Source organism: Narcine bancroftii, chromosome 6, assembly GCF_036971445.1.
Source record: "Narcine bancroftii isolate sNarBan1 chromosome 6, sNarBan1.hap1, whole genome shotgun sequence".
Classification (NCBI taxonomy): domain Eukaryota; kingdom Metazoa; phylum Chordata; class Chondrichthyes; order Torpediniformes; family Narcinidae; genus Narcine; species Narcine bancroftii.
In genome coordinates, this window is record NC_091474.1 from 245299573 (window position 1) to 245326713 (window position 27141).

At 41.7% G+C, this 27141-nt stretch overlaps 1 protein-coding gene across 4 annotated transcripts in view; it reads left to right on the forward strand.

Moving 5' to 3' along the window:
- aida (axin interactor, dorsalization associated) overlaps positions 1-27141 on the forward strand; it is an 83700-nt gene that overhangs the window by 53229 nt on the left and 3330 nt on the right. For 2 of the 4 annotated variants that reach the window (XM_069887876.1, XM_069887878.1), the window contains 6 exons: positions 3436-3499; positions 15470-15573; positions 17590-17601; positions 19617-19739; positions 19821-19943; positions 23267-23384. In XM_069887876.1, the coding sequence (XP_069743977.1) occupies positions 3436-3499; positions 15470-15573; positions 17590-17601; positions 19617-19739; positions 19821-19943; positions 23267-23384 (544 nt within the window). The remainder of the gene's footprint in view (positions 1-3435; positions 3500-15469; positions 15574-17589; positions 17602-19616; positions 19740-19820; positions 19944-23266; positions 23385-27141) is intronic. The other 2 variants (XM_069887877.1, XM_069887879.1) reach the window with 2 other exon arrangements.

Here is a 27141-nt window from a genome sequence, read left to right on the forward strand (position 1 = left end):
GGATTTGTTCCGGCATGGACAAGTAGGGCCAAACTGGCCTGTTCTGTGCTGTATATGGTGATATGTGATATGGACCTCTGGCATCTCCGCAAACCTTTCCACCACTTAGCTTAAACAGATATCCCTTTGGTATTGTTGGCCCAGGAAAAAGGTGATGGCTGTCCACTCTAACTAAGCCCATCATAATCTTGTACACCTCTATTAAGACACCGTTCGTCACCCCAGAGAAGAGAGCCCTAGCTCTGTTAACCTTGCTTCATATTATAAAATATTGAATGATAGGGGCTTTATGGCCTACTCCTGCTTCATATTTGCATTATAGTAAGGTATGATTTTATAGAGTCCGTGCTCTTTCAGTTTAACCTTCTGAGCCTTTTCTCTGGTCTCCGTTCTCCTACATTTAATCCTGACTGGCCTGGAGTTGACCACCTGGCCTCCAGTGTTCCTTGTGTGAAAGTTTCAATGAGAGAATGCTTCGATATGTCAGAGGGGAACATAAGGCCGTAAGATATAGGAGACCATTGTTGACCGACAACACTATTCTGTAAAGAGCTAATGTATTCTCCCACTCAGCCCCATTCTACTTTATACCCTGACTATTCAGATATCTATCAATCTCTGCCTTAAATAATAATCCAATGACCTGGTCTCCGCAGCCGCCCATGGTAACAAATTCCAGAGGTTCACCACTCTCGAGCTAAAGAAATTCCTCCACATCTGTTTTAAAGGGCAACCTTCAATCCTGTTGTGCCTTCTTGTCCTAAGCTCCCTTATCATGGGAAATAACTTTGCCACATCTACTCTGTTTCGGCCTTTCAAACACCCAGTGGGAATGGAGCTGTTAAATCTGTTGCGTCCGCCTGAGAAGGGAGCCTGGCCTTTAGAACAAACCCTTATTTGAAAGCTAATTTCTGTCTCCAACTGCACTCCTTCAGATCGGCACTGGGTAATGTGCCTAATTAGTCCCTACAAAATCTTGGACCTGCTCAGTGTAACCGATGTTGTCTGTGAGCAGAATTGATGTTCTGACTCAGATAAAAGGTTTATCTTGTTTCTCTCTCCACAGATGCTGCCTGTCCAAATGAGCTTTATCAGCAGTTTCTGTTTTTACTGCAGATTGGGAGTTTTATTCTCCTGTATTTTGTGCTCGAGTATCTGTCTGGAATTTCAAAACAACTACCACGGATCCTGAGACCTTGTTAAACCAAGATCATAAATGTTTCTTTTGACATAATAATTCCTCCTTAACATTATGTACATGGGGTTCCCCTTCTTAAGAATGAACCCCCATCTCAGATAGAGCAGGGAATGTGTTGAGATATTGGAGCAGGTGTTGGCCATCCAGCCCGTCGAGCCTGCTCCACTGTTCAATGAGGTCATGGTTGATCTGGCTGTAGATGCAGCTCCCCCTACCCTGCCTGTTCCCCATAATCCTTAATTCCCCTACTACGCAAAAATATTTGGAAATGCTCAGTGTAAGCCTTCTCGTAAACTTTCCTCCACTCTTTTTAAACAGATGTTCTGTAGTATTTGCTGCTGTCGCCCCAGGAAAAAAGTGCTGGCCATGGGGTAACATGGTTAATTAGCACAACGCTATTACATTGCCAGTGACCCGGGTTCAATCCGGTGCTGTCTGTAAGGAGTTTGGATGTTCTCCCTGTGACCTGCACGGGTTTCCTCTGGGTGCTCCGCTTTCCTTCCACTCTCCAAAACGTACGTGGGTCGTAGGTTAATTGTGTATTTGGGGTGTACGGGCTTGTGGGCCAGAAGTATTTGATGCCGTGCTGTATTTATTTTGGACATACAACACATTAACAGGCCATTTCGGCCCACTAGTCTGTGCCGCCCAATTGACACCCAATTGGCCAACACCACCCCCTCCCCCCCCCCCCCCCCCCCCCCGGTATGTTTCGAACAGTGGGAAGAAACCAGAGCCCCCGGGGAAATTCCACACTGACACGGGGAGAACGTACAAACTCCATACAGACAGCGGAGGATTCAAACCCTGGTCCCAATCGCTGGTGCTGTAAAGGCGTTGCACCAACTGCCATGTCTCAATTTTTAAAAAATCTTGTATACCTCTTTTAACTCTCCTCTCACCTCTGGCTGCAAAGTTCCCTCTATCTTTTTAAAATGGAAAGGAAGCCTCAAAGAGGGATGAATGTGCAAAAGCGTAGTGCCATGGAAATTTCACAGAAATATTGTACAGGTTGAGTCCTGCATTCTGTCCTTCAGGAGAACTGGAAGTTTAGAGCCCAAAAAGCTGTATGAAATGCAATTGTAGGACTAGAGATTAAATTTGTTCATCTGCTTTAAACACATTTGCAGGTGAGACCACCATTGGTGGACTGGAGATTATACTAATTTATGCATCCAGTGGATTATGGCCACCACAGCAGGGCCAGCATTTATTGCCCAGCCCTCATTGCCCCGGAATGCAGGGCAGTGAAAGAGTTGCGGGTCATAGTTCTACAGCATTAGGGACAGGCCCTTCGGCCCAGCTTGTCTGTGCTGACCAAGTAGTCTAACCAAGCTCGTCCTACTTGCCTACATAGAGCCTGTATCCTGAGCCTTTCCAATCCATGTACTTATCTAAATGTCTTTTAAACATTATTCAGCCAGAGGATGGTAAATCTGAGGAATCTGTTGCCACAGGCAGTTGTGGAAACCAAGTCACTGGGTGGATTTAGGGCAGAGATTGATAGGTTCTGGATTAGGCAGGGCATCAAAGGTTATGGGGAGATGACCGGGCAGTGGGGCTGAGTGGGAAAATGGATCAGAGCATGATTGAATGGCGGGGCAAACTTGATGGTCTCAGCTCCTGTGTCTTATGGTATTACTCAATAACCTGACTGACATACAGTCTCCTCAATGTCTGGAGTGGCAAAAGTCAAGACAGGGCAACTGAAGACCAGTAGGAACCAAATGGGGTTGAAAGGGAGACCCTGAGTTTCTGGATCAATGTCACTGATGGCAGGTTTTAGAACACAAGATTTATTTAAATCTGGCCCTGTCTGTAAGGAGTTTGTACATTCTCCCTGTTTCTGTGAGAGTTTTCATTAGGGGGCTCCGGTTTCCTCCCACTTTCCAAAATGTAGTCAATTTGGGTGTAATTAGGGCCAGCACCAGTTCAAATGGCCAGAATCGGCTTCTACTGTGATGTAAATTTGAAAAATTAAAAATGCAAATTGAAGCGCCATGCTCCCCGTGCTGTCACTTTAATTACTTGAATAGATGCTGTAATGGGATTTGAATTCGGGCCTCTACATTATTGGTTCTCTCATTGAATTCTAGTCCAGTAAATTAACCACATGAGTTTGAATATGATTCCAGATTAAATCCCTCTCTCTGTTTGAAAGCAACTGCAGAGTCTGGACACTAAACCCCCATGTTTACCTGCAGACATTAGTTTGTTTTTTCCTTTTTTCTTTACAGTTTTAAAGAACATTCTTTCTTATAACAAAGATTTTCCTTTTGATGTTCAACCTGTCCCTATCAGGTAAATGATTTAATTTGGCATTTTGTCCATTAAAACTCTGGGTTCAGATAAAACCCATCCATCTCAATAATGAGTTGCTTCTATTCTTTCTTTATGGCCAGGTGATTTTTTTTTCCCCCAACAGACGATCAGGATTGGTCAGTCCTTGTGCCTTAGAGCTTGCTTTCCATCCAGTCTTTAATTCATTATCCACTGCATCAACTGATTTCCATACTATTTAAGTGATTAATTTATTAAAATTAATTTTGTGTGATGGTTGAGTGAATCTTCATTGTTCAGTCTAAGGAGCCTGGGTTTCTCTTTGAAGTTGGAATGTTCCCATGGCAGGGCACAGGAAGAGGGTGGGATTCTTGCTGGTGTCCCGAACCCGGGGCAGGGTCTAGATCCCTGGCTACTTGCAGTGGCTGAGACAGGAGCGGGCTGACTTGGTGCTAGAGAAACTCAGCAGGTCAGGCAGCGTCTATCAGGAAGTAAGGGGTGACCAACGTTTCAGGTCTGGGCCTTTCGTCAAAGCATAAGCAAAAACTGCAATGTGTCGGAATAAAAAGGTGGGGAGAGAAGAGGGAGGCAGCAGCAAGGGGTGAGCACAGGCTGACAGGGAAGAGTTCATGGGTGGATACAGGTGACAGGGTAGAAGCTGAGGTCATGGGGGAGGGGTTATCTCTCTTATAGGAGAGGGTAGGGGCCAGGGAACTGGAAGAAAGGAGACCCTCTCCCCATCATCTCGGCTTTTTTTTCCCTACCCTCCAACCTGTATTCTCCTATACTTGTGCTTCTCCCTCACCCTTCTGTCCTTTCCTGAATCCCCCTCCCCTCCTCCACCTTTTAATTCAGGCACCTGCCTGTTTGTGCTTCAACCTGATGAAGGGCCAGGCCCAAAGCATTGATTACCTTTCACTGGCTGTGGATACTGCTCGATCTGCACTCAACCCCAGCATCTACAGACTTTCTTGTTCAACTGAGTTGACTGTTGGAAATTAACCTTACTCAAAAGTCTCTGATGTTAATATGATCCAGTCAACAAGCACTGACCCACTCACCTCCACCGATCTCTCCAAGGGTCAGGAGTGTGAGGCATTCTGGCGTTAACGACAATGAATTTATTGTCATGCGCAGTTTACAATGTACATGTGCCCAAAATTCTTGCTTCAGTTGAACAGCGACTCTTCATTTTGTGTGATGGTTGAGTGAATCCTCATTGGAGTGAAACACAAAAGTCTTAAGACACAGTGATTGTAAACAAAACACATAGTGTAGGAACTCCAGCTGGTCTCACAGTATCCGTAGTAGGTAAAGATACATTATCGACGTTACAGGCCTGAGGCCTTCTTCAAGATACGAATGAAAAGAGACAGGTGTCTGAATTCAAGGCTGGGGAAGAATGGGACGGGGAGGAGTCCAGACCAACAGATAAAAGGTATGGCCAGTCTGAGACCAACCACAAATTGGGGAACAACACCTCATCTTCTGCCTGGCACCCTCCAACCGGATAGCATTAACATCAACCTCTCCAGTTTGTGTTGAAAACCCTCCCCGTTTCCTTTCTCTCCCCTTTTCCTTCTATCTCCTTTCATAGATACAAAATCAATTCTCCCCTTTCCTTGTGTCATATCCCATCAACACCTTTTATCTGTTGGCCTGGACTCCTCCCCCGTTCCATTCTTTCCCCTTTCCCCAGCCTTTAATTCAGACAGCTGTCCTTTCTCACTCACCTTTTTAAAATTTTTTATTTTTCACACTGTGAACCATACCAACCGAAATACACACAAACATTTCCCTCTTGAATATACACAGTGTCATTTTCTCCCCTTTTCCCCCCTCCCTTCCTTCCCTCCTTCACCCCACCCCCCCCCACCCACTCAATGTTCAACCTATATGATACATTAAACCCATTAAACAACGTCATCACACAATGAAAATAAACAAATTTGTGTCTTCTACTTTTACATACTGGGTCAGTTCATTTCGTCTTCTCCTTCTGTCATTTTAGGCGGTGGAGGTCCGCGGTAGGACCTCTCTGTTGTGTTCCATGTACGGTTCCCAAATTTGTTCGAATACTGTGATGTTATTTCTTAAATTATATGTTATTTTTTCCAAAGGAATACATTTATTCATTTCTATGTACCATTGCTGTATTCTCAGGCTATCTTCTAATTTCCAGGTTGACATAATACATTTTTTTGCTACAGCTAAGGCTATCATAATAAATCTTTTTTGTGCTCCATCCAAATTGAGTCCAAGTTCTTTACTTCTTATATTATTTAGAAGAAAGACCTCTGGATTTTTTGGTATGTTGCTTTTTGTGATTTTATTTAATACCAGGTTTAGATCTTCCCAAAACTTTTCCACTTTCTCACATGCCCAAATTGCATGTACTGTTGTTCCCATTTCCTTCTTACAGCGAAAACATCTGTCTGATACTGTTGGGACCCAATTATTTAACTTTTGGGGCGTAGTGTGTAGCTTGTGTAAGCAATTATATTATATCATGCGTAACCTCGTGTTTATTGTATTTCTCATAGTTCCGGAGCATAGCTTTTCCCATGTTTCATTCTTTATCTTTATGTTTAAATCTTGTTCCCATTTTTGTTTGGATTTACAGCTTGTTTCCTCATTCTCTTTCTCTTGCAGTTTGATGTACATATTTGTTATAAATCTTTTAATTATCATTGTGTCTGTAATCACATATTCAAAATTGCTTCCCAATTTGTCCTTTAAGTAGGTTTTCAGTTGGTGATGTGCAAACATTGTACCGTGAGTTATACCATATTTGTCCTTCATTTGTTCAAAAGATAATTTATTTCCCGAAAAACAATTTTCTATTCTTTTGATCCCTTTTCTCTCCCATTCTCTAAAGGAAAGATTATCTATTGTGAAAGGGATTAGTTGATTTTGTGTCAATATTAATTTTGGTAGTTGATAATTTGTTTTATTCCCTTCTACATGAATCTTCTTCCAAATGTTGAGCAGATGATGTAGTACTGGTAAATTCCTATGTTGCACCAGCTTTTCATCCCACTTATATAGTATATGTTCAGGTACCTTCTCCCGTATTTTATCGAGCTCTAATCTGGTCCAATCTGGTTTTTCCCTTGTTTGATAAAAATCTGATAGGTATCTTAATTGTGCTGCTCTCTAATAATTCTTAAAGTTTGGTAGCTGTAAGCCCCCTTGTTTGTAGCATTCTGTTAATTTATCTAGCGCTATCCTCGGTTTCCCCCCTTTCCATAAGAATTTCCTTATTATTTTCTTTAGCTCCTTGAAGAATTTCTCTGTTAGGTGCATTGGTAATGATTGAAATATGTATTGTATCCTTGGGAAGATATTCATTTTAATACAGTTTACCCTTCCTATCAGTGTTAGTGGTAAATCTTTCCAATGTTCTAAGTCGTCTTGTAATTTCTTCATTAATGGCTGATAATTTAGTTTGTATAGATGGCCGAGATTATTATCTAGTTGTATACCTAGGTATCGAATTGCTTGTATTTGCCATCTAAATGTGATTCTTTCTTAAACTTTGTGAAATCCGCATTATTCATTGGCATCGCTTCACTTTTATTTGCGTTGATCTTGTACCCCGATACTTCTCCATATTCCTTCAATCTCTTATTTAATTCTTTTATTGATATTTCTGGCTCTGTTAAGTATACTATGACATCATCTGCAAATAGACTTGATTTTATATTCCTTCTCTTTTATTTTTATCCCTTATTTTATTTTCTGTTCTTATCAGTTCTGCCAGTGGTTCTATAGCTAACGCGAACAGTGAGGGAGATAGTGGAAATCCCTGCCTAGTTGATCTGCTTAATTTAAATTGGCTTGATATATATCCATTTACTGTCACCTTTGCCAATGGTCCCTTATATAATGCTTTAATCCAATTAATATATTTCTCTGGTAGGTTGAAACTCTGTAGTACTTTGAATAAATAATTCCATTATACTCTGTCAAAGGCTTTCTCTGCGTCTAAGGCAACTGCCACTGTTGGCGTCTTGTTTCTTTGTACTGCATGGATTAAGTTAATGAACTTACAGATATTGTCCGTTGTTCGTCTTTTCTTAATAAATCCAGTTTGATCTAGTTTTACTATTTTTGGTACACAGTCGGCCTATCTGTTTGCTAATAGTTTAGGTATTATCTTATAATCTGTGTTAAGTAGAGATATTGGTCTATACGATGTTGGTGTTAGTGAATCTTTCCCCATCTTTGGTATTACTGTAATTATTGCTGTTTTGCATGAATCTGGCATGTTTTGTGTTTCTTCAATCTGGTTCATTACTTCCAGGAGAGGAGGAATTAATAAATCTTTAAATGTTTTATAGAATTCTATTGGGAGTCCATCCTCTCCTGGCGTTTTATTGTTCGTTAGTTTTTTTAATATATCCTGTATTTCCTCTGTTTCAAATGATTTTATTAATTTATTTTGCTCCTCTGTTTGTAATTTTGGTTGTTCAATTTTAGCTAGAAATTCATCTATTTTGTCTTCTTTCCCTTCATTCTCAGTTCGATATAGTTGCTCATAGAATTCCTTGAAGTTTTCATTGATCTCCATTGGATTATATGTAATTTGTTTGTCCTTTTTCCTTGATGCCAGTACTGTTCTTTTAGTTTTTTCTGTCTTAAGCTGCCAAGCTAGTATTTTGTGTGTTTTTTCTCGTAGCTCATAATACTTCTGTTTTGTCTTCATTATGTTCTTCTCCATCTTGTATGTTTGTAGTGTTTCATATATTTTTTTGTCCGCCAATTCTCTTCTTTTTGTTGTATCTTCCCTTATTGCTAATTCTTTTTCTGTACTTGCTATTTCCCTTTCCAGCTGTAGTCCTTCTTCATCTTAGTTACATAACTTATTATCTGCCCTCTGATGAACACTTTCATTGCATCCCATAGTATAAACTTATCTTTCACTGATTCCGTATTTATTTCAAAGTACATTTTAATTTGTCGTTCAATTCATTCTCTAAAATCCTCTCTTTTAAGAAGCATGAAGTTTAATCTCCATCTATATGGTCTCGGTGGGATGTCCTCCAACTCTATTGCTAATAACAGGGGTGAGTGATCCGATAACAATCTAGCTTTATATTCCGTTTTCCTAACTCTCCCTTGAATGTGGGCTGACAACAGGAACAGGTCTATCCTTTTTTTTTAATTTTTTATTTTTCACACCATAAATCACATTAGCCATGACACACACTTTTTCTTTTTCACACATATACAGTGACTTTTTCTCCCCCCCCCTCCCTCCTCCCAAGCCACTCCCTCCTCCCAAGCCACCCCCCCCCATCCATTTTAGGTATACAATCTAGGTTACATTAAACCAGTCAGACAATGTTGTCATTCAACAAAAATACACCAGATATTCTACTGATTCCATTCTTTTCTTTCCTTCTCCTTCCATCAACTTAGGTAATGATTGTCCCCGGTAGGTTTTCGCTATTGTATTTAATGTAAGGCTCCCATATTTGTTCGAATATTTCAATATTATTTCTTAAACTATATGTAATTTTTTCTAATGGAATACATTTATTCATTTCTATATACCATTGTTGTATTTTCAGATTATCTTCCAATTTCCAGGTTGACATAATACATTTTTTTGCTACAGCTAGAGCTATCTTAACAAATCTTTTTTGTGCATCCTCCAAATCAATTCCAAATTCTTTGTTTTTTATGTTACTTAGGAGAAAGATCTCTGGATTCTTTGGTATATTGTTTTCTGTTATTTTATTTAATATCTGATTGAGATCTTCCCAAAATTTTTCTACTTTCTCACATGTCCAGATTGTATGAATTGTTGTTCCCATTTCTTTTTTACATCGAAAACATCTTTCAGATACTGTTGGGTCCCATTTATTTAACTTTTGAGGTGTAATGTATAGTCTGTGTAACCAGTTATATTGTATCATACGTAGCCTCGTATTTATTGTATTTCTCATCATTCCAGAACATAATTTCTTCCATGTTTCCTTTTTTATCTTTATATTTAAATCTTGTTCCCATTTTTGTTTAGCTTTACCATTTGTTTCCTCATTCTCCTTTTCTTGCAGTTTAATATACATTTTTTTTATAAATCTTTTGATTAACATTGTATCTGTAATCACATATTCAAGGTTACTTCCCTCTGGCAAACTCAAACTGCTTCCTAATTTATCCTTCAAGTAGGATCTCAATTGGTAATATGCCTGCGCTGTATCTCCAGTTATATTGTACTTATCTCTCATTTGTTCAAAGGATAAGAATCTACTTCGTGAAAAACAATTTTCTATTCTTTTAATCCCTTTTTTTTCCCATTCTCTAAAGGAAAGGTTATCTATTGTAAAAGGGAGTAACTTATTTTGCGTCAATATTAGTTTTGGTAATTGATAATTTGTCTTATTTCTTTCTACATGAATCTTCTTCCAAATATTGAGGAGATGATGTAATACTGGAGAAGTTCTATGTTGTACCAATTTTTCATCCCATTTATATAATATGTGTTCAGGTATCTTTTCCCCTATTTTATCTAATTCTAATCTCGTCCAGTCTGGTTTTTCCCTTCTTTGATAAAAATCTGATAGGTATCTTAATTGTGCGGCTCTATAATAATTTTTAAAGTTTGGCCATTGTAAGCCTCCTTGTTTATACCATTCTGTTAATTTATCTAGTGCTATCCTCGGTTTCCCCCCTCGCCATAAAAATTTCCTTATTAATTTCTTTAACTCTTTGAAGAATTTTTCTGTCAGTTGTATTGGCAATGCCTGAAATAAGTATAATATCCTTGGAAAAATGTTCATTTTAATACAGTTTATCCTTCCTATTAGTGTTAGTGGTAAATCTTTCCAATGCTCTAAATCGTCCTGTAATTTTTTCATTAGTGGATAATAATTGAGTTTATATAATTGGCCGAGATTTTTGTTTATTTGTACACCTAGGTATCTTATTGCCTGCATTTGCCATCTAAATGGAGATTCCTTCTTAAATTTTGAGAGATCCGCATTATTCATAGGCATTGCTTCACTTTTATTTACGTTTATCTTGTAACCCGACACTTCTCCATATTCCTTCAATTTATTATATAATTCTTTTATTGATAGTTCTGGTTCTGTTAAGTACACTATAACATCATCCGCAAATAGACTGATTTTATATTCCTTGTCTTTTATTTTTATTCTTTTTATATTATTATCTATTCTTATCAATTCTGCTAGTGGTTCTATAGCTAACGCAAACAATAAAGGTGATAGTGGGCATCCCTGTCGCGTTGACCTGCTTAAGTTAAATTGCTTTGATCCATGTCCATTTACTGTCACTTTCGCTAACGGTCCCTTATATAATGCTTTAATCCAATTAATATACTTCTCCGGTAAACTGAATTTTTGCAATACTTTGAACAAATAATTCCATTCTACTCTGTCGAAGGCCTTCTCTGCGTCTAAAGCAACTGCTACTGCAGGTGCTTTATTTCCTTCTACTGCATGAATTAAGTTAATAAATTTACAAATATTGTCTGTTGTGCGTCTTTTTTTGATAAATCCAGTTTGGTCTATATTTACCATTTTCGGTACCTGCTCTGCTAATCTGTTTGCTAATAGTTTAGCTATTATAATCTGTGTGTAGTAAAGATATTGGTCTATATGACGTTGGTGAGAGTGGATCTTTCCCTTGTTTTAGTATTACTGTAATTATTGCTGTTTTACATGAATCTGGTAAGTTTTGTGTTTCATCAATCTGGTTGATTACATCCAGGAGGGGCGGAATTAATAAGTCTTTAAATGTTTTGTAGAATTCTATTGGAAATCCATCCTCTCCTGGTGTCTTATTATTTGGTAATTTTTTTATTATCTCTTGTATTTCTACTGTTCCAAATGGTTCTGTTAATTTATTTTGTTCCTCTATTTGTAGTTTTGCTAGTTCAATTTTAGTCAAAAATTCATCTATTTTCCCTTCTTTCCCTTCGTTTTCAGTTCGGTATAATTGTTCATAGAATTCTCTAAAGTTTTCCTTAATTTCTTTTGGATTATATGTAATTTGTTTGTCTTTTTTCCTTGATGCCAATACCATTTTCTTAGCTTGTTCTGTCTTAAGCTGCCATGCTAGGATTTTGTGCGTTCTTTCACCCAGTTCATAATATTTCTGTTTTGTCTTCATTATATTCTTCTCTACCTTATATGTTTGTAATGTTTCATATTTTATTTTTTTATCCGCCAATTCTCTTCTTTTAGTTGTATCTTCCTTCATTGCTAATTTTTTTTCTATATTTACTATTTCCCTTTCCAACTGCTCTGTTTCCTGATTATAGTCCTTCTTCATCTTGGTTACATAACTTATTATTTGCCCTCTAAAGAATGCTTTCATTGCATCCCATAGTATAAACTTATCTTCCACTGATTCGGTATTTATTTCAAAATACATTTTTAATTGTTTTTCAATAAATTCTCTAAAATCCTGCCTTTTAAGTAGCATGGGGTTTAATCTTCATCTATACATTCTTGGAGGGATGTCCTCTAGCTTTACTGTCAATATTAAGGGTGAATGGTCCGATAGTATTCTAGCTTTATATTCTGTTTTTCTTACTCTATCTTGCATACTAGCTGATAACAAAAATAGGTCTATTCTTGAGTATGTTTTATGTCTAGCCGAGTAATATGAATATTCCTTTTCTTTTGGGTTTTGTTTTCTCCATATATCCAAAAGTTGCATTTCTTGCATTGATTTAATTATAAATTTGGTTACTTTGTTCTTTCTGTTAATTTTGTTCCCAGTTTTATCCATATTTGAATCCAAATTCAGGTTGAAATCCCCTCCTATTTGTATGTTCCCATGCGTATTAGCTACCTTCAAAAAGATATCTTGCATAAACTTTTGATCTTCTTCGTTAGGTGAATATACATTGAGTAGATTCCAAAACTCCGAATATATCTGACATTTTATCATTACATATCTCCCTGCTGGATCTATTATTTCCTCTTCTATTTTAAATGGCACATTTTTACTAATTAATATAGCTACTCCTCTGGCTTTTGAATTACATGATGCTGCTGTTACATGTCCTATCCATCTCTCTTTAATTTCTTGTGTTCCACTTCAGTTAAATGTGTTTCCTGCACAAATGCTATATCAATTTTTTCTTTCTTCAGTAAATTTAACAGCTTCTTCCTTTTGATTTGGTTATGTATTCCATTAATGTTTATAGTCATATAGTTCAACATGGCCATTTCATACTTTGTTTATCTCTCATTTCCGCTTCCTCATCACCATCTTCCCTTCTTATCCATTTCTGCTTTCTTTTTTTGAACACACTGTAAGACAACACTTCTAAAACATAAAATATTTCCACTATTCCCACATCTAAAATTCCCTTAACCCCAATAGTCCCTCCCCTTTCTGAGTTGCCCCTTGTCCCTTGCCGGGCAACCACAACTCCCCTCTCCATTTGGATTGCGAACCCGCTCGAAAGCGTCAACTGATTTCGCAGTGACTGTTATTCTCTCCCACCCAGCCCCCTCCAGAAAAGACTTTTATCTTCACATATAACAAAGCTCACCCTCTTAATTTCCCCCTTACTTCCTTTCTTCCCCTCATTAGTTCTTATTTATACTTTATTCTTCTTCGTTATATAAAGTTTGTCGTCATTCTTGTTCTTGTTACATCTCTTCATCTTTCTGTCTGTTTTGCAAACGTTCTGCAAATTCTTGTGCTTTCTCCGGATCCGAGAACAGTCTGCTTTGCTGCCCCGGGATAACTATTTTAAGCACCGCTGGATATCTTAACATAAATTTATAGCCTTTTTTCCATAGGATCGATTTTGCTGCGTTAAACTCCTTCCTCTTCTTCAGGAGCTCAAAACTTGTGTCTGGGTAGAAAAAAATTTTTGACCTTTGTATTCCAGTGGATTTTTGTCTTCTCTCATTTTTTTCATTGCCTTCTCCAATATATTTTCTCTTGTCGTATATCTCAGGAATTTTACTAAAATGGATCTTGGTTTTTGTTGTGGTTGTGGTTTAGGGGCTAATGTTCTGTGTGCCCTTTCTATTTTCATTTCTTCCTGTAATTCTGGTCTTCTCAGGACCCTGGGGATCCATTCTTTTATAAATTCTTTCATATTTTTGCCTTCTTCATCTTCCTTAAGGCCCACTATCTTTATATTGTTTCTCCTATTATAGTTTTCCATGATATCCATCTTCTGAGCTAACAGCTCCTGTGTTTCTTTAACTTTTTAATCAGATTCTTCCAATTTTCTTTTTAAGTCGTCCATCTCCATTTCTATGGGTGTTTCTCGTTCTTCCACCTTGTCTACTCTTTTCCCTATTTCTGTCATGACCATCTCTAATCTGCTCACTTTTTCTTCTGTACCTTTTATTCTTCTTTTTATTTCATTAAATCCTCGTGTCTGCCAATCTTTTATTGCTTCCATATATTCTTGAAAAAAATTTCCTATCTATGTACAGTCAATTCCCTTTATCTTCTATTTCTCTGTGCAGAGCTTGATGTTCTCCCTCCCCTTCCCCTGAGTACACTCCAGGACCTGTGTCCTCTCCCTCTCTTCCTTGTATCTGTGTCTCTTCTGACTTTCTTGTTGGGCTGTTTATCTCAGTTTGCTGGGTATTTTTGTTTTTATTAATGGTGTCTTGATGTTGGTCCTCTTCCTCTGGGCTGGTCATCTGCTGTGTCTCTGATTTCCTTTATTCACTCTCCTCCTTCTCGTTCCCGTTATTTTCTGTGTCTTCCTGCTGTCGGGTCATTCTCATCTTTTCAAGCTGTGGAGTTCCACTCCTCAGCTGGTCCCCCCTCCCATCGGTGTTGTCTTTGTCGTGCGCGGTTGCGCACCTCTGTTTTGCTCCGTGAGCCATCCTTGTAGTCCTGCGCTCGGTGGGTTGCGACCCTTCGGGTTTCCACTGACCTCAGGGAGTGGGCTCCTCTCTCCATGGCGGGTCCCTGCTTCTTCGTACAGGTAAGGCCTTCACCTTTCTCTTCCGGCGTCTTTCCTTCTTCTTTTCTTCCCGTTGTTTTTGGCTTTTCTTTCTTTGGTGCCATTTCCTCCACACCTTTATTTTTTATTTGTTGTGGTTTGTGTGTCTGTGGCTTTGCTTTTTCTTTACTTTTTTCCTTCTTTTCTGGAGAGGACTGGTATTCTCCTACCGGCCACTACTCCATCATGGGACTCCTCCCTCACTCTCACCTTGAGGAAGGGCTCAGGCCCGAAATGTCGGTCGTATATCTTTAACTCCCGTGGACGCTGTGAGACTGGCTGAGTTCCTCCAGCATCTCTGTGTTGAATGAATCCTCATTGTTCAGTCTAAGGAACCTGGGTTTCTCTTTAAAGTTTAAATGTTTCTGTAGTTTGACCAAGGCATATGGCCGGGCACAGAGAAGAGGGTGGGATTCTTGCTGCTGTCTCAGACCTAGGGCAGGGTCAGGATCCCTGGCTCCTTATAAAGTTAAACTTGAAAACTAGTGGAATTAAATTAAAAGAATGTATAAATGTGTAAGATAGATAATAAATATTCACAGTTATCCTAGTGCAAAAGAACGTGAAATTTGTGGTGTCGGAGCAGTCCCTGATTAGTGTAACGGGGGATGGTCTAGAGACTGACACCCATTGGAAAGAAACTGTTCTTGAATCAAGGAGGTGGTCTTCAGGCTTCTGTACCTTCTGCCTGAAGGGAGCAGTGAGAAGAGGTTGTGACCAGGTGATGGGGGTCCTTTATGATGTTGGCTGCCTTTTGGAGGCAGTACTTCATGTGAATGTCTGCCATTGTGTGTTGGACCTGGCCACGTGCACACCCTTCTGCAGCTTTCAAAGGGACAGGTTGGGGTGCATGCTGAACTCTGACCACAGCTGGGTGACTGGTTACAGCTCACCAATCGCTCGGTCCCTTGTTTCACCCTTTGGACTCCTCCCCTTTAGCCCCTGAGCCTGTTTGGCGCCGCGGATTCGTCGCCAAGAAGGTGGGGAACTTTGACCAAGGGTTGGTGTTTGGTTTTGCGTGACAGGAAAATCCTGGCTCCCGGAGAGGAGGAGAACCTGGAGTTCGAGGAAGAGGAGGAGGGCGCAGCCGGAACGGGGACTCCCGACTTCTTCACCAACAGAGTTCCAGGTTGGCTGACGGAGCGATGGTCCCCATGCTGGAAGCTCAGTGCTGAATTCAATCTGCCAACCTGGCCATGAATGATTCCGAGAAGCAGGCACAGTAACAGGCTCCTTTGGCCCACAAGCCTGCGCCACCTAAATACACCCACATGACCAGTTAATGGCCTCATTTTTTTCAGGAGCCTGAGGCACACTCGTACCACCCTCTAAGTGAAGAAATTCCCCCTCATGTTTCCCCTAAACTTTTCCCCCTTCAATCTCAATCCATGTTCTCTTGTTTGAATTTCCCCCACTCTCAGTGGAAAAAGCCTATCCACATTGACTCTATCTGTCCCCCTCATAATTTTAAGTACCTCTATCAAATCACTCTTCAATTTTCTAAGCTCCAGGGAACAAAGTCCCAGCCTGTTTAAACTTTCCCTGTAACTCAAACCCTGAAATCCAGGCAACATTCTTGTAAACCTTTTCTGCACTCTATTTGGTTTGACATCCTTCCTATAATTCGGCGACCAAAACAGCACACAATATTACAAATTTGACCTTACCAAAGCCTTATACAACTTCAACATGACATCCAAACTCCTGTACTCAATACTCTGATTTCTGATTTATTATGAAGGCTAACATACCAAAAGTTTTTTTCACCTATCTACATGTGACTCCACTTTCAGGGAATTATGTACCAGAATTCCTAAATCCTTGAGTTCTACTACACTCCTCAATTGTCTACCAAAGTGTATGACCTTTCCTGTTTTGTCCTACCAAAATGTAGCTCCTCACACTTATCAGTATTAAACTCCATCTTTCAGCCCACTCTTCTAACTGGCCTATATCCCACTGTTAGCTTTGAAAACCTTCACTGTCCACACCACCACCAATCTTCATATCATTTGCATATTTATTAATCCACTTTACCACCTTATCATCCAGACCATTAAAAGATATGACAAACAACAATGGACCCAGGACCGATCCCTGAGGTACTCCACTAGTCACCGGCCTCCAATTTGACAAACAATTTTCCACCACTAATATCTGACATCTCCCATCCAACCACTGTTGAATCCATTTCACTACTACTGCTGGTCTGATTGTTATTTCAAACCAATCGTTTGACAGACACAACTACCCTCCCATCCTCCCAAACATTTGAGAGACAGGACTGTCCTGTTAACATGTTCCTCTCACATGGAGCACTCCTCACACAGCGAGGAAATATGTGTCCTGAAGAAATCTCTCCTTGGAGTCAGCGAGGGGAAAGGACAGGACGAGTTCCTGCTGGCAGTCTGTGTAGTGAGAGTGAGGGAACTGGAACATCCGCGCCAGGAACTTGGGGAAAATTCACTTTAGTCACGATCTTCACAAATGTGAGCCGTGTCGGTAAACAGAAGTGTAAAATGGTTCTTAAGTGGAGAGAGATGTGCAGGAAATGATGAGTTCACCGTTCTGTTTATCAGCTTGGCTCCTGTAATACCCTGCGTAGCTGTCTGTATGATCTCCCTCTTCACCATAGTCCGACCAACACCCTGCATTGTGGAATGCCCATCCTGACCTGACCGGCCCCGCCAGTGGGACTATCTGGCCACCGCCCCCTGCGGACGCAGCGCTGACCCACTGGGCTCCTCCTCCTCCTCGCTGTGGCTGATTGTTTTCATTCCGCGACGCTTGGGGTCCCAAAAATGTCCAGCGACAGAGCCAACCCCGTGTGATGTGGCGGGGGGGGGTGTCTCTGATCCTGGACCCCCCCATGTGAAGTGGGGGCAGCTGCTGACTGCTCGGTTGTCCTCAGGTCTGCCTGGGCTGTGAACCCCAACCCCAGCATTCAGAGGTAGCTTGTCCTACGGGCTGCTCCCCCATCCTGCCCCTCCCTACTCCTGCACGATCTCTTGCCACCATTGTCTGTATTGGGCTGAGAGGTTGTGTTGGGCTGATGCATTAACCTGTGAACCTGTGTTTCATCTGCATGGTCTCGTTCTAACGGCTCCTCTGCTTCTGACCTGCACCTCCTGATTCCTCACCCCAGGAGCTATTGAAGGTAATGGAGCTGCTATGATTGGGTTTCTTCTATGGGGTCGTGAGTTGTGCAAAGCAGGTCCACAAGATGACGCAGGCTGTGCTTTCCCTCTGTTTCCTACCCCTGCTCCCGGCTTTGTTCAGCCCTCCTGAAACCCTGATGCCCATGTTGTCCATGGTATTGTTGCATGTCTGTTCTCCTCGTCCACTGACTTCTTCTATGCCCCCATCCCCAACATATCTGGTCTGTGCCCGAGCTTACTCCATACCCCATATGTATATCACATTAATTCCTGGTCCAGCACATCCTTTGTAGTTTTTTTTTGTTTTCAGATCATCCCGATTTTCAACCTTTGCAAACCCCCTTCAATGACCCCTCGGGAATGTTATTCCTCCTGCCTGGGGCACCTGCATGACCCCAGCATGCTACCATTAGCTGCCAGGGTACAAGTGTCCTCAAGCAATTCTCTGCCGCTCCTCTGTTGAAGTGGCTTGAAAGCAAACAAGAATACAGCTGCTAAAACCAGCTTTTAATCTCTTTGCAAAGTGTGAGAACTCCGTTACAGCAAGAAGGACTGCCACAAGCGGCTAGTCCCACCTCAAGAGAGTCTCCTCCTGGCTTACAAAAAAAAATGTATACATTCCAACCCCAAAGTTTCTAGAACATTCGAACAGACTGCTCCATATAAGCGCATGTGCCTTGCCCAATGGTTAACTGCCTTTGCCAAATATGGAGTTGTTGTTGTCCTTCAACCTTGCAGAATTATCAAAACATACCGTGGAATGTTTTCTGTGACATTATTTGATTAATACTTTAAAACTTGTATTCACACTTCCACCAGTCACATTCATCAGTCCTGACTTGTTGGTAACTCCTGTTTGTCGGTGAACTGTTTGATGGCTGGGAAGCTCCTCAGAACAATAGAAATGCAAGTCACTGTCGTTAAAAGTAATCTTCCGTAAAAACGTTGTCCCCGTTCTGTCTCTTCCCCCTTCGTGTGGAACAGTAGCGTACAGGCCCTGCAGCCCACAACGTGCCAACCTCAGTAAACCCACTCCACTGCACTCTAACCCTTCCCTCCCTCACACCCAAACCCTCTATTTTTATTGCATCCATGTGCCTCTCTAAGGGGCTTTTAAACGTACCTCTTGGTGCTCCTGTAATTGTCCTTAGAGCAGGAATTCTACCCCATACCAGTGAGACTTTGTATCCGACTGATCACTGTGGATCAGTGATCCACAGAAACTCCGCTGCACCATAGGGAGCTCGTGCTGGTGTTTGAACCTACCAGTATCATCACAGAGACTGAGGCGCGCCCATTACCCTCCTCCTGCAGCAGTCTGGTGTCTACACTCATTGCATGTCTGCATCGCGAGAGGGAACAGGGAAGATGAACCCAGCAATGAGTTGCAGAGGGACTTGGGATTCCTCATGCAAGATTCGTTAAAGGTTAACTTGGAGGTGGAGTCAATAGTAAGGAAGGCAAGTGTAATACTTTTTCCCACGGTGACATTAGCAAATGCCAGAGGACATCTTTTTAAGGTGAGGGGAGGAAAGTTTAGGGGAGTTGTCAGAGCAAAGTTTTTTTTAATACATTGTTGGGTACCTGGAATGCATTGCTGGAGTTGGTGGTGGAGGATGGAACAAAAGGGACTTTTAAAAGACTTTTACAGGCTCATGGATGTAAGAAAAGTCGAGGGTTATGGGTGTGAAGTTTGGAAAAATTAGACTGTTGTGGAGTAGGTTTCCATAGATGGGCAGAACATTGTGGGCTGAAAGGCCTGCGCTGTGCTGGAATGTTCTATTAAAGAGGTTGCAGTTCTGTAGCACCTTTGACAGTGCAGGGTGGAATGTAGATGAAGGCAGCATCCCCATGGAGCCCACAGTGAAACTGAAAGCGAGAGTGAGAAATGGTGAGGGCAGCCCTTGTGTGAAATGTTGGCACGCCATGTGAAGCCCCGCTTCCCAGTCTACGAACAGTCCTGGTAGAGTCCCTCTGCTGTCACCAGTGATACTATGGTACTGTCGTTCTCCAGGCACTCTCTTGCCTCGACTTCCCTCTGAACCAGGAATGACGCTACTCACCATAAAAATAGAAAAGATCGGACTCAAGGATGCTGGGCAGTGCATCGACCCCTATGTGACCATCAGTGTGAAAGGTAAAGTCGGGTGTTTGGAAACAGGTTTGCTATCTGCCTAATTCACAACATACTAACACAGTCAACAACCATCTCATGCAGATATTAATGGGGTGGATCTGACCCCTGTTCAGGACACTCCTGTGGCGACGAGGAAAGAAGATACGTATGTGTACTTTGTTATCGATGTGGAAATACAGAAACACGTGGAGAAACTGCCCAAGGGTGAGTCATCTTTTTTCTCTGTCGCGGCACCACAGTGGTGTCCGCTACCTGGCAAGAGGTCTTCATCAGACAACTAGCCTCATAGAAAAAAGCAGAGGGTGATGGCTGCTGGAGAACATTCTGAGGGATTCTGCAACTTTCTTACACCACCAGTGATTGTAAGGAGTTTGTGCGTTCACCCCATGTCGGCGTGGGTTTCCTCTGGGGGCTCCAGTTTTCTCCCACCCACCAAAAATGTACAGGATTTGGAGGTTAATTTGGGTGTTTGGGCAGCATGAGATCATGGAGCAGAGGGGCTGTTACCATGGTCCATGTCTAAATTAAATGAAAACGAGATGTACGTGTACTTGGATGGACAAGGGCTGATTAGGGATTGTCAGGACGATTTTGTCAGTGGGAGGTCATGTCTCACTAATCTGAATTTTGTAAAGAAGTGACCAAGATAGACGAGGGCAGAGCTGTGGACGGAAAATATATTCAGCAAGGCTAGATCGCTTGGGATCCAAGGTGAGATCGCCGAAGGGATAGGAAACTGGCTTCACTGAAGTGGAGTGAAATACAAAAGTCTACAGACACTCTGATTGTAGTAAAAACACAAATGTAGCAGGAATTCAGCCCGTCTCTCAGCGTCCATAGGAGGTAAAGATCTCGTGAAGATGGGCTCAGGCCCGAAATGTCAGATCTATATCTTTTCCTCCTATGGATGCTACAAGACCAGCTGAATTCCTCCAGCATCTCTGTGTTCTCTGAAGAAAGCAGAGGGTGATGGTGGAAGGTTGTTTCTCGGACTGCAATCTTGTGACAAGTGGTGTGCCTCAGAGTTCGGCGCTGTTTGTCATCTGTATCAATGGTTTAGATAAAATGTACAAAGAAGCAGAGAACACTACAGCCCTGAAACAGGCCCCTTTGGCCCTTCTAGTCTGTGCCGAACCAATTTTTTTGCCTAATCCCTCTGATCTGCACCCAGTCCATAGCTCTCCATCCATGAACCTGTCCAAATTCTACTTAAATGTTAAAATTGAGCCCACATTCACCACCTCATCTGACAGCTTGTTCCACACCCCCACCACTCGCTGTCTGAAGAAGTTCCCCCTTCATCTTTCCCCTAAACTTTTCCCCTTTCACCCTTAACCCATGTTGTCTAGTTTGTATCTAACCTACCCTCATTGGAAAAAGCCTATCTACATTTACTCGGTCTATCCCCCTCATAATTTTAAATACCCCTATCAAATCTCCCCTCATTCTTCTACACTCCAGGGAATAAAGTCCAAACATTAACTTTCCCTGTAACTCAGTTCCTGAAGTCCTGGCAAATCTTCTCTGCTCTCTTTCTCTCTTATTGATATCTTTTCTGTATTAAGGTGACCAAAACTGCACACAATACTCCACATTTGGTCTCAAAAATGTCTTATCCAACTTTATCATAACATCCCAACTCCTGCACTCAATTCTTTGATTTATGAAAGCCTTTATGCCAAAAGCTCGCTTTACAATCCTATCCACCTGTGATGCTACTTTCAGGGAATTATGTATCTGTATTCCCAGATCCCTCTGTTCTACCACACTCCTCAGTGCCCGACCATTCACTGTGTATGTCCTTTCTTAGTTTGTCCTTCCAAAATGCAACACCTCACACTTGTCTGCATTAAATTCCTTCTTCCATTTTTAGCCCATTTTTCCAACTGGTCCAGATCCCTCTGCAAGCTTTGAAAACCTTCTTCGTTGTCCATGACGCCTCCAGTCTTAGTGTCATTTGCAAATTTGCTGATCCAATTTCCCACATTATCAACCAGATCATTGATACAGACAACAAACAACAATGGTTCCAACACTAGTCACAGGCCTCCAATCTGAGAAACTCTCTGGCTTCTCCCGTCCAGCCATTGTCGAATCCAGTTCCCTATCTCACCATGAATACCTAGTGTCTGAACCTTCTTGACTAACCTCTCATGTGGGACTTTGTCAAAGGCCTTACTAAAGTCCACGTGGACAACATCCACAGCCTTTCCTTCATCTACTTTCCTAGTAACCTGCTCGAAAAACTCTACAAGATTGGTTTAACGCGACCTACCACGCACAAAGCCATGCTGACGTTCTCCAATCAGTCCCTGGCTGTCCAAATAATTGTATATCCAATCTCTTATCTACATGACATGATTAGCAAGTTTGTGGATGACACTAGTATCTGGTATTGTAGATAGGGAAGATGGTTGCTGCAGACTGCAGCAGGATCTTGATCAGTTGGAGAGGTGGACAGAGGAATTCCTGATGGAATTTAATGCCGAGAAATGTCCGATATTGCCTGTGAGAGAGAAATTATGGACTAGTTGGGAAAGTGAGTAGAGATGGATTTTTGTGGACCATTTTATTTGTTGCAAAATACCGAGTACAAATAAAAGATGAAAAGGGTTCTTCTGTGAGCAGACTAACAGGCACAATGTAGAGAGTGGGATTATAATGAAAAGGGAGATCAACGGCACCAAGCAAGGGTAGCACGAGAGCAGTGTTGAGGGGTTCATTCAGGAGCCTGATGGCTGCGGGGAAAAACCGGTCTTGAAGTCTGTTAGCACGAGATTTCACATTCTTCATCCTTCTCCCTGATGGGAGAAGGGAGTGTGTCCAGGATGTGATGGATCCGTCAGATGATGGCTGCATCTTCTCAGTTGTTGTCAGCAAGTTTACCAGAGTCAAAAACTGAATGAAATGCATGGCAATGTTCAGCTCGGCTGAGTGACCCAACCAGGACGGGTGAAGGGTGGGTCAGATCGAGAAAAGCTGCTGAATTTTGCAGAAGTTACTGAAGGAACAAGGGAGCATGTCGGCGATTTGTATAGCTACTGAGAAGGCACGTGATAGAAGCATCGTAGCAGAAGGGCTGGTTATAAAATAGTGAGAGGTGAACAGAATGAGGAGATAAGGATGGGTATGGAGCTGAGGGGAAGGGATTGTGGGAAGGTGGGAATGGGATATGGATGGGGAGGTGGGGAATGGGATACGGAAATGGGAAGGGGGGAAGCGATGGGGAGATGGGAGTGGGAAAGAGGGGGAGGGATGGGGAGGTGGGAATGGGGACGAGTGGAATGGGTGGAGAGGTGAAGCTGGTCCTGTGGAATTATCTCAATATTTTACATGACCTGGTCCTGCCATGTTTTTTTATTTCAACCATGGTGTCTCCAGACTTTCGTGTTTTACTCCTGTCCATGGACACATGAAACCAGCCAGGAAGTGTGATTGTCAACTTGATTCTGATTGTTCAGGGATGTTTATCAAACTGTGTGATTGGTATCATCTTCAAGTGGGTAAATACACCTTTCCTTTCGCAGGAGCTACCATTTTCTTTGAATTCAAACATTACAAACCCAAGAAGAAGTTTACAAGCACAAAGTGTTTTGCTTTCATGGAACTCGATGAAATCAAAGCCGGGGAGATGGTTATAGAACTGTGAGTACTGTTAAAGATATTTGGACCAAAAATCTCTGCCTTTATAACAGAGTGGCACAGTTCGTGTCATCGTGGTCCCAATGATGGGGCTTGAACCCAGCACTGTTTTAAAGATGTTTCTATGTTCTCCTCATGTCTGCATGGGTTTCCTCCCACCCTCAAAAAAATATATGGGGTTGTAGGTCATTCGGGTGGTACTACTCGTGCTGGATGTCAGATTTTAAAATTTATTTAAATTTACCTTTCGGGCTGAGGGCTGGCTATTCCAATCTCGATGTCCAGCTCAGACCAATCAGCCCAAGGAGACAAATAAGGGACTGAAAATGCTGGAATCTGGAGCAAAATAAAATCTGCTTGGTTGTTTGACAGAGTTCCAACCCAAAATGTTCTTCTCTAACAGGTACTGGTCAGCCCGCTGAGTCCCTCCAGCTTTTTGCTCCAATACTAGTTCAGTAGCTTGTGTTCTGGGTCCAACCACACCTTTGCTTTGTCATTCCCATCCTTCTGCAATCCCGTTACATCTGAGCCTTTCTCACCCCTGTAACCACTCCTCAGGCAGGGACTAATGGCCTGAATGCCCCCCCCACCCAGGGCTGAGTTGAGGTGTTCCCTCAATCTTATTGCCCGATCATCCTCCACAGCCCTGCAGCATCTTCTCTCTCTGTGGCAGTCCCACCTGCTCTGGAGGACCCACAAAATAAGGGCAGCACAGTTGGCACAGCAGTTAGCGCAACGGCTTTACAGCGCCAGCAATCAGGACCAGACCAGGGTTTGAATCCTGCATGTCTGTGAGGAGTTTGTGTTTTCCCCGTGTCTGCATGGGTTTTCTCTGGGGACTCCGGTTTCCTCCCTCTGTTCAAAATATACTGGCGATGTAGGTTAATGGCGTATAAATCGGGCAGATTGGCTCGTGGGCCAAAATGGTCCGTTATTGTGCTGTATGTCTAAATTTTTTTTAATTAAAAATTCTTGCTGCAGTTTTTATTTCACATCCTCAGGTATTTTTTTGTAAAATCGTTTATATTTGTCAACCTGTGGGGAAACCCCTTGAGAAATCTCCGAATTTGGACCCCAAGGTCCATCTGTTCTTCCACACCGTTAAGTATTCTACCATTAACAATATCCTTCAACACTATCCTCAACTCCTCCATCCTCCGTATCATCCACAAACTTACTGACCCATCCCTCCACATGTGGTCATCAGTTACAAGAGGATATAGACAGGGTGCAGTGTGGGCAGAAAAGTTGCAGATGGAGTTCAATCCTGTTAAGTGTGGGGTGATGCATTTGGAAGGTCAAACATGAAGACAGAGTCATGGTTAATGGGAGGAGAGGTCACAGCGGAAGAATAGAAGGTTCTTTGGGTCCAAATTCACAGACTGATAGAATAGTTAAGAAGACCTAAGGCCATGTTGGGCTTCATTAGTTGGGGGATTGAGTTGTGTGATGATGTTGCAGCTCCAAATCACTGCTGAGACCCCACTTGGAATATTGTGTTCAGTTCTGGTCATTACATGAAGGATGTGGAACATATGGAGAGGATGCAGTGGAAATTTACCAGGATGTTGCCGAGATTGGAAAATATGTTTTATTGGAGTGAAGAAGGATGAGAGGAGATTTAATGGAGGTTGACAAGATTATGAGAGGCATAGATAAGGTAGGGACGGCCAGCACCTTTTTCTCAGGGTGGGAGAGGCAAACACCAGAACAAAGTGAAAGGAAGAAAGTTTAGGGGTGACATCAGGGGTGTTTTTTGAGATAGAGTTGTGGATGCCTGGAATGCCTCGCCAGGGGTGGTGATGGAGGGTGGAACATTAGGGGCATTTAGGAAACTCCTAGACAGGTACATGTTTGGAAGAAAAATAGAGGGTTATAAGGGAGGGAGAATTCAGGTTTTTTTTAGGTTTATATAGGTCAGCACAGCGTTGTGGGGCTGTAATATTCTCTGTTGTCTTCAATCCTTGTGTGCCTTTCCCACCAGTGTAACAGTTGTCAAAACCCACAATTCACGAGAACTACTGTGTCCTGTTTTCAGGAAAAATTCGGTATCTATTCACAAAGTCTGTGATCTCCAGCTTCCCTCCTGATCTTTGGAGTTTAGCGCACAGGACTCTCTTCCAGGGAAGGTGGGACCTGCTCCGACAGGGCGGTTGGCATCTGAACTGGAAGGAACTAATATCCTTGCGGAAAGGTTTGCTCGTGTTGCTCTGGTGGGTTTAAACTAGATTTACAGGGGGAGGGGAACCAGAGCAGATAGAGGACTGGAGGAGGGAAAAGATGATGTGAAAATTGCACACACTGTTAGATCTTAACGGGGTTATACATGGTGGAAATGTTCTTAGGGGCATCTATTTCAATGTAAGGAGTATTGTAGGGAAGGCAGATGTGCTTCGACCATGGATTGGCACGTGGAATTATGACATTGTGGCTATTAGTGAAACCTGGTTGCAGGAGGCTGGTGGCTCAATGTTCCGGGATTCCGTTGCTTTACATGCAACAGAGATAGCAGAGAGCTGCAGGAAACAGAAGGATGTGATATAAGAAAAATTTAACTTTCCACATATTGTTTGGACTCCCATACTGTAAAAGGGCTGGATGGCTTGGAGTTTGTCACATGTGTTCTGGTAAGTTTTCTAAATCAATATATAGAGGTACCAACCAGAGAGAATGCAATACTGGATCTCCTTTTAGGGAACGAGACAGGACAGGTGACAGGTGTATGTGTAGGGAAACATTTTGGGTCTAGTGATCAACATGCCATTGGGTTCAAATTAATTATGGAGAAGGATGGGTCTGGACCTCGGGCTGAGATTCTAAATTGGAGAAAGGGTAATTTTGAGGAAATGATAAAGGATCTAGAATGGGTAGATTAAGATGTTATTTTCGGGCAAGGATGTGTGAGCTAAGTGGAGGACAAAGAGTTTGTATGATCCTGTCAGAATTAAAGCCAAGGTTAGCAGGTATGGGGAACCTTGGTTTTCAAGGAATATTGGGGATCTGGTTCGGAAAAAGAAAGAGATGTATAACAGGTATAGGCAACATGGAGTAAACAAGGTACTTGAGGAGTATGAAAAATGCAAGAAAAACCTCAGGAAAGGTATCAGGAGGCTAAAAGAAGACGAGGTTGCTTTTGCCGACAATGTGAAGGAAAATCCTAAGGGTTTCTACAGGTCTATTAAGAGCAAAAGGATAGTAAGGGACAAAATTGGTCCTCCAGAAGATCAGACTGGTTGTCTTTATATGGAGCCGAAAGAGATGGAGGAGATCTTGAAGATTTTTAAAAAACAGTATTCACTCAGGAAACGGGCACGGAGTTGTGGGAAGTAAGGAAAACAAGCAGTGAGGTCATGGAACCTATAGAGATTTATTAAGATCACACTCCCAATCATTTTTAATCTTAGCCATTGGAACTCATCTTAAATCCAATAAATTAATATAAATATGAGATCTCAATCTACTGTAAATCAAAAAGTATATCAACAATATTTGAGTTAAATTTAGACTGAATTAAATTCCCAACTTGCAAATATTTTTTCAAAAGTCTATTACAGAGCATCGATTTAACTGATAATTGCTCAAAAGAAGCAAAGTTTTTTTGAATAATCTTCAAAAATTTTAATACCAAATCTGTACTTTTCCTTAAAGCCTTAATCGAAGGTGGGAATACATGGTTATCTATAATAGAACGAGCCAGAGAAAAATTATTATAACCAAAATATTTCCTAAATTGAACCAATTTTCTCAATCAAATTCTCAT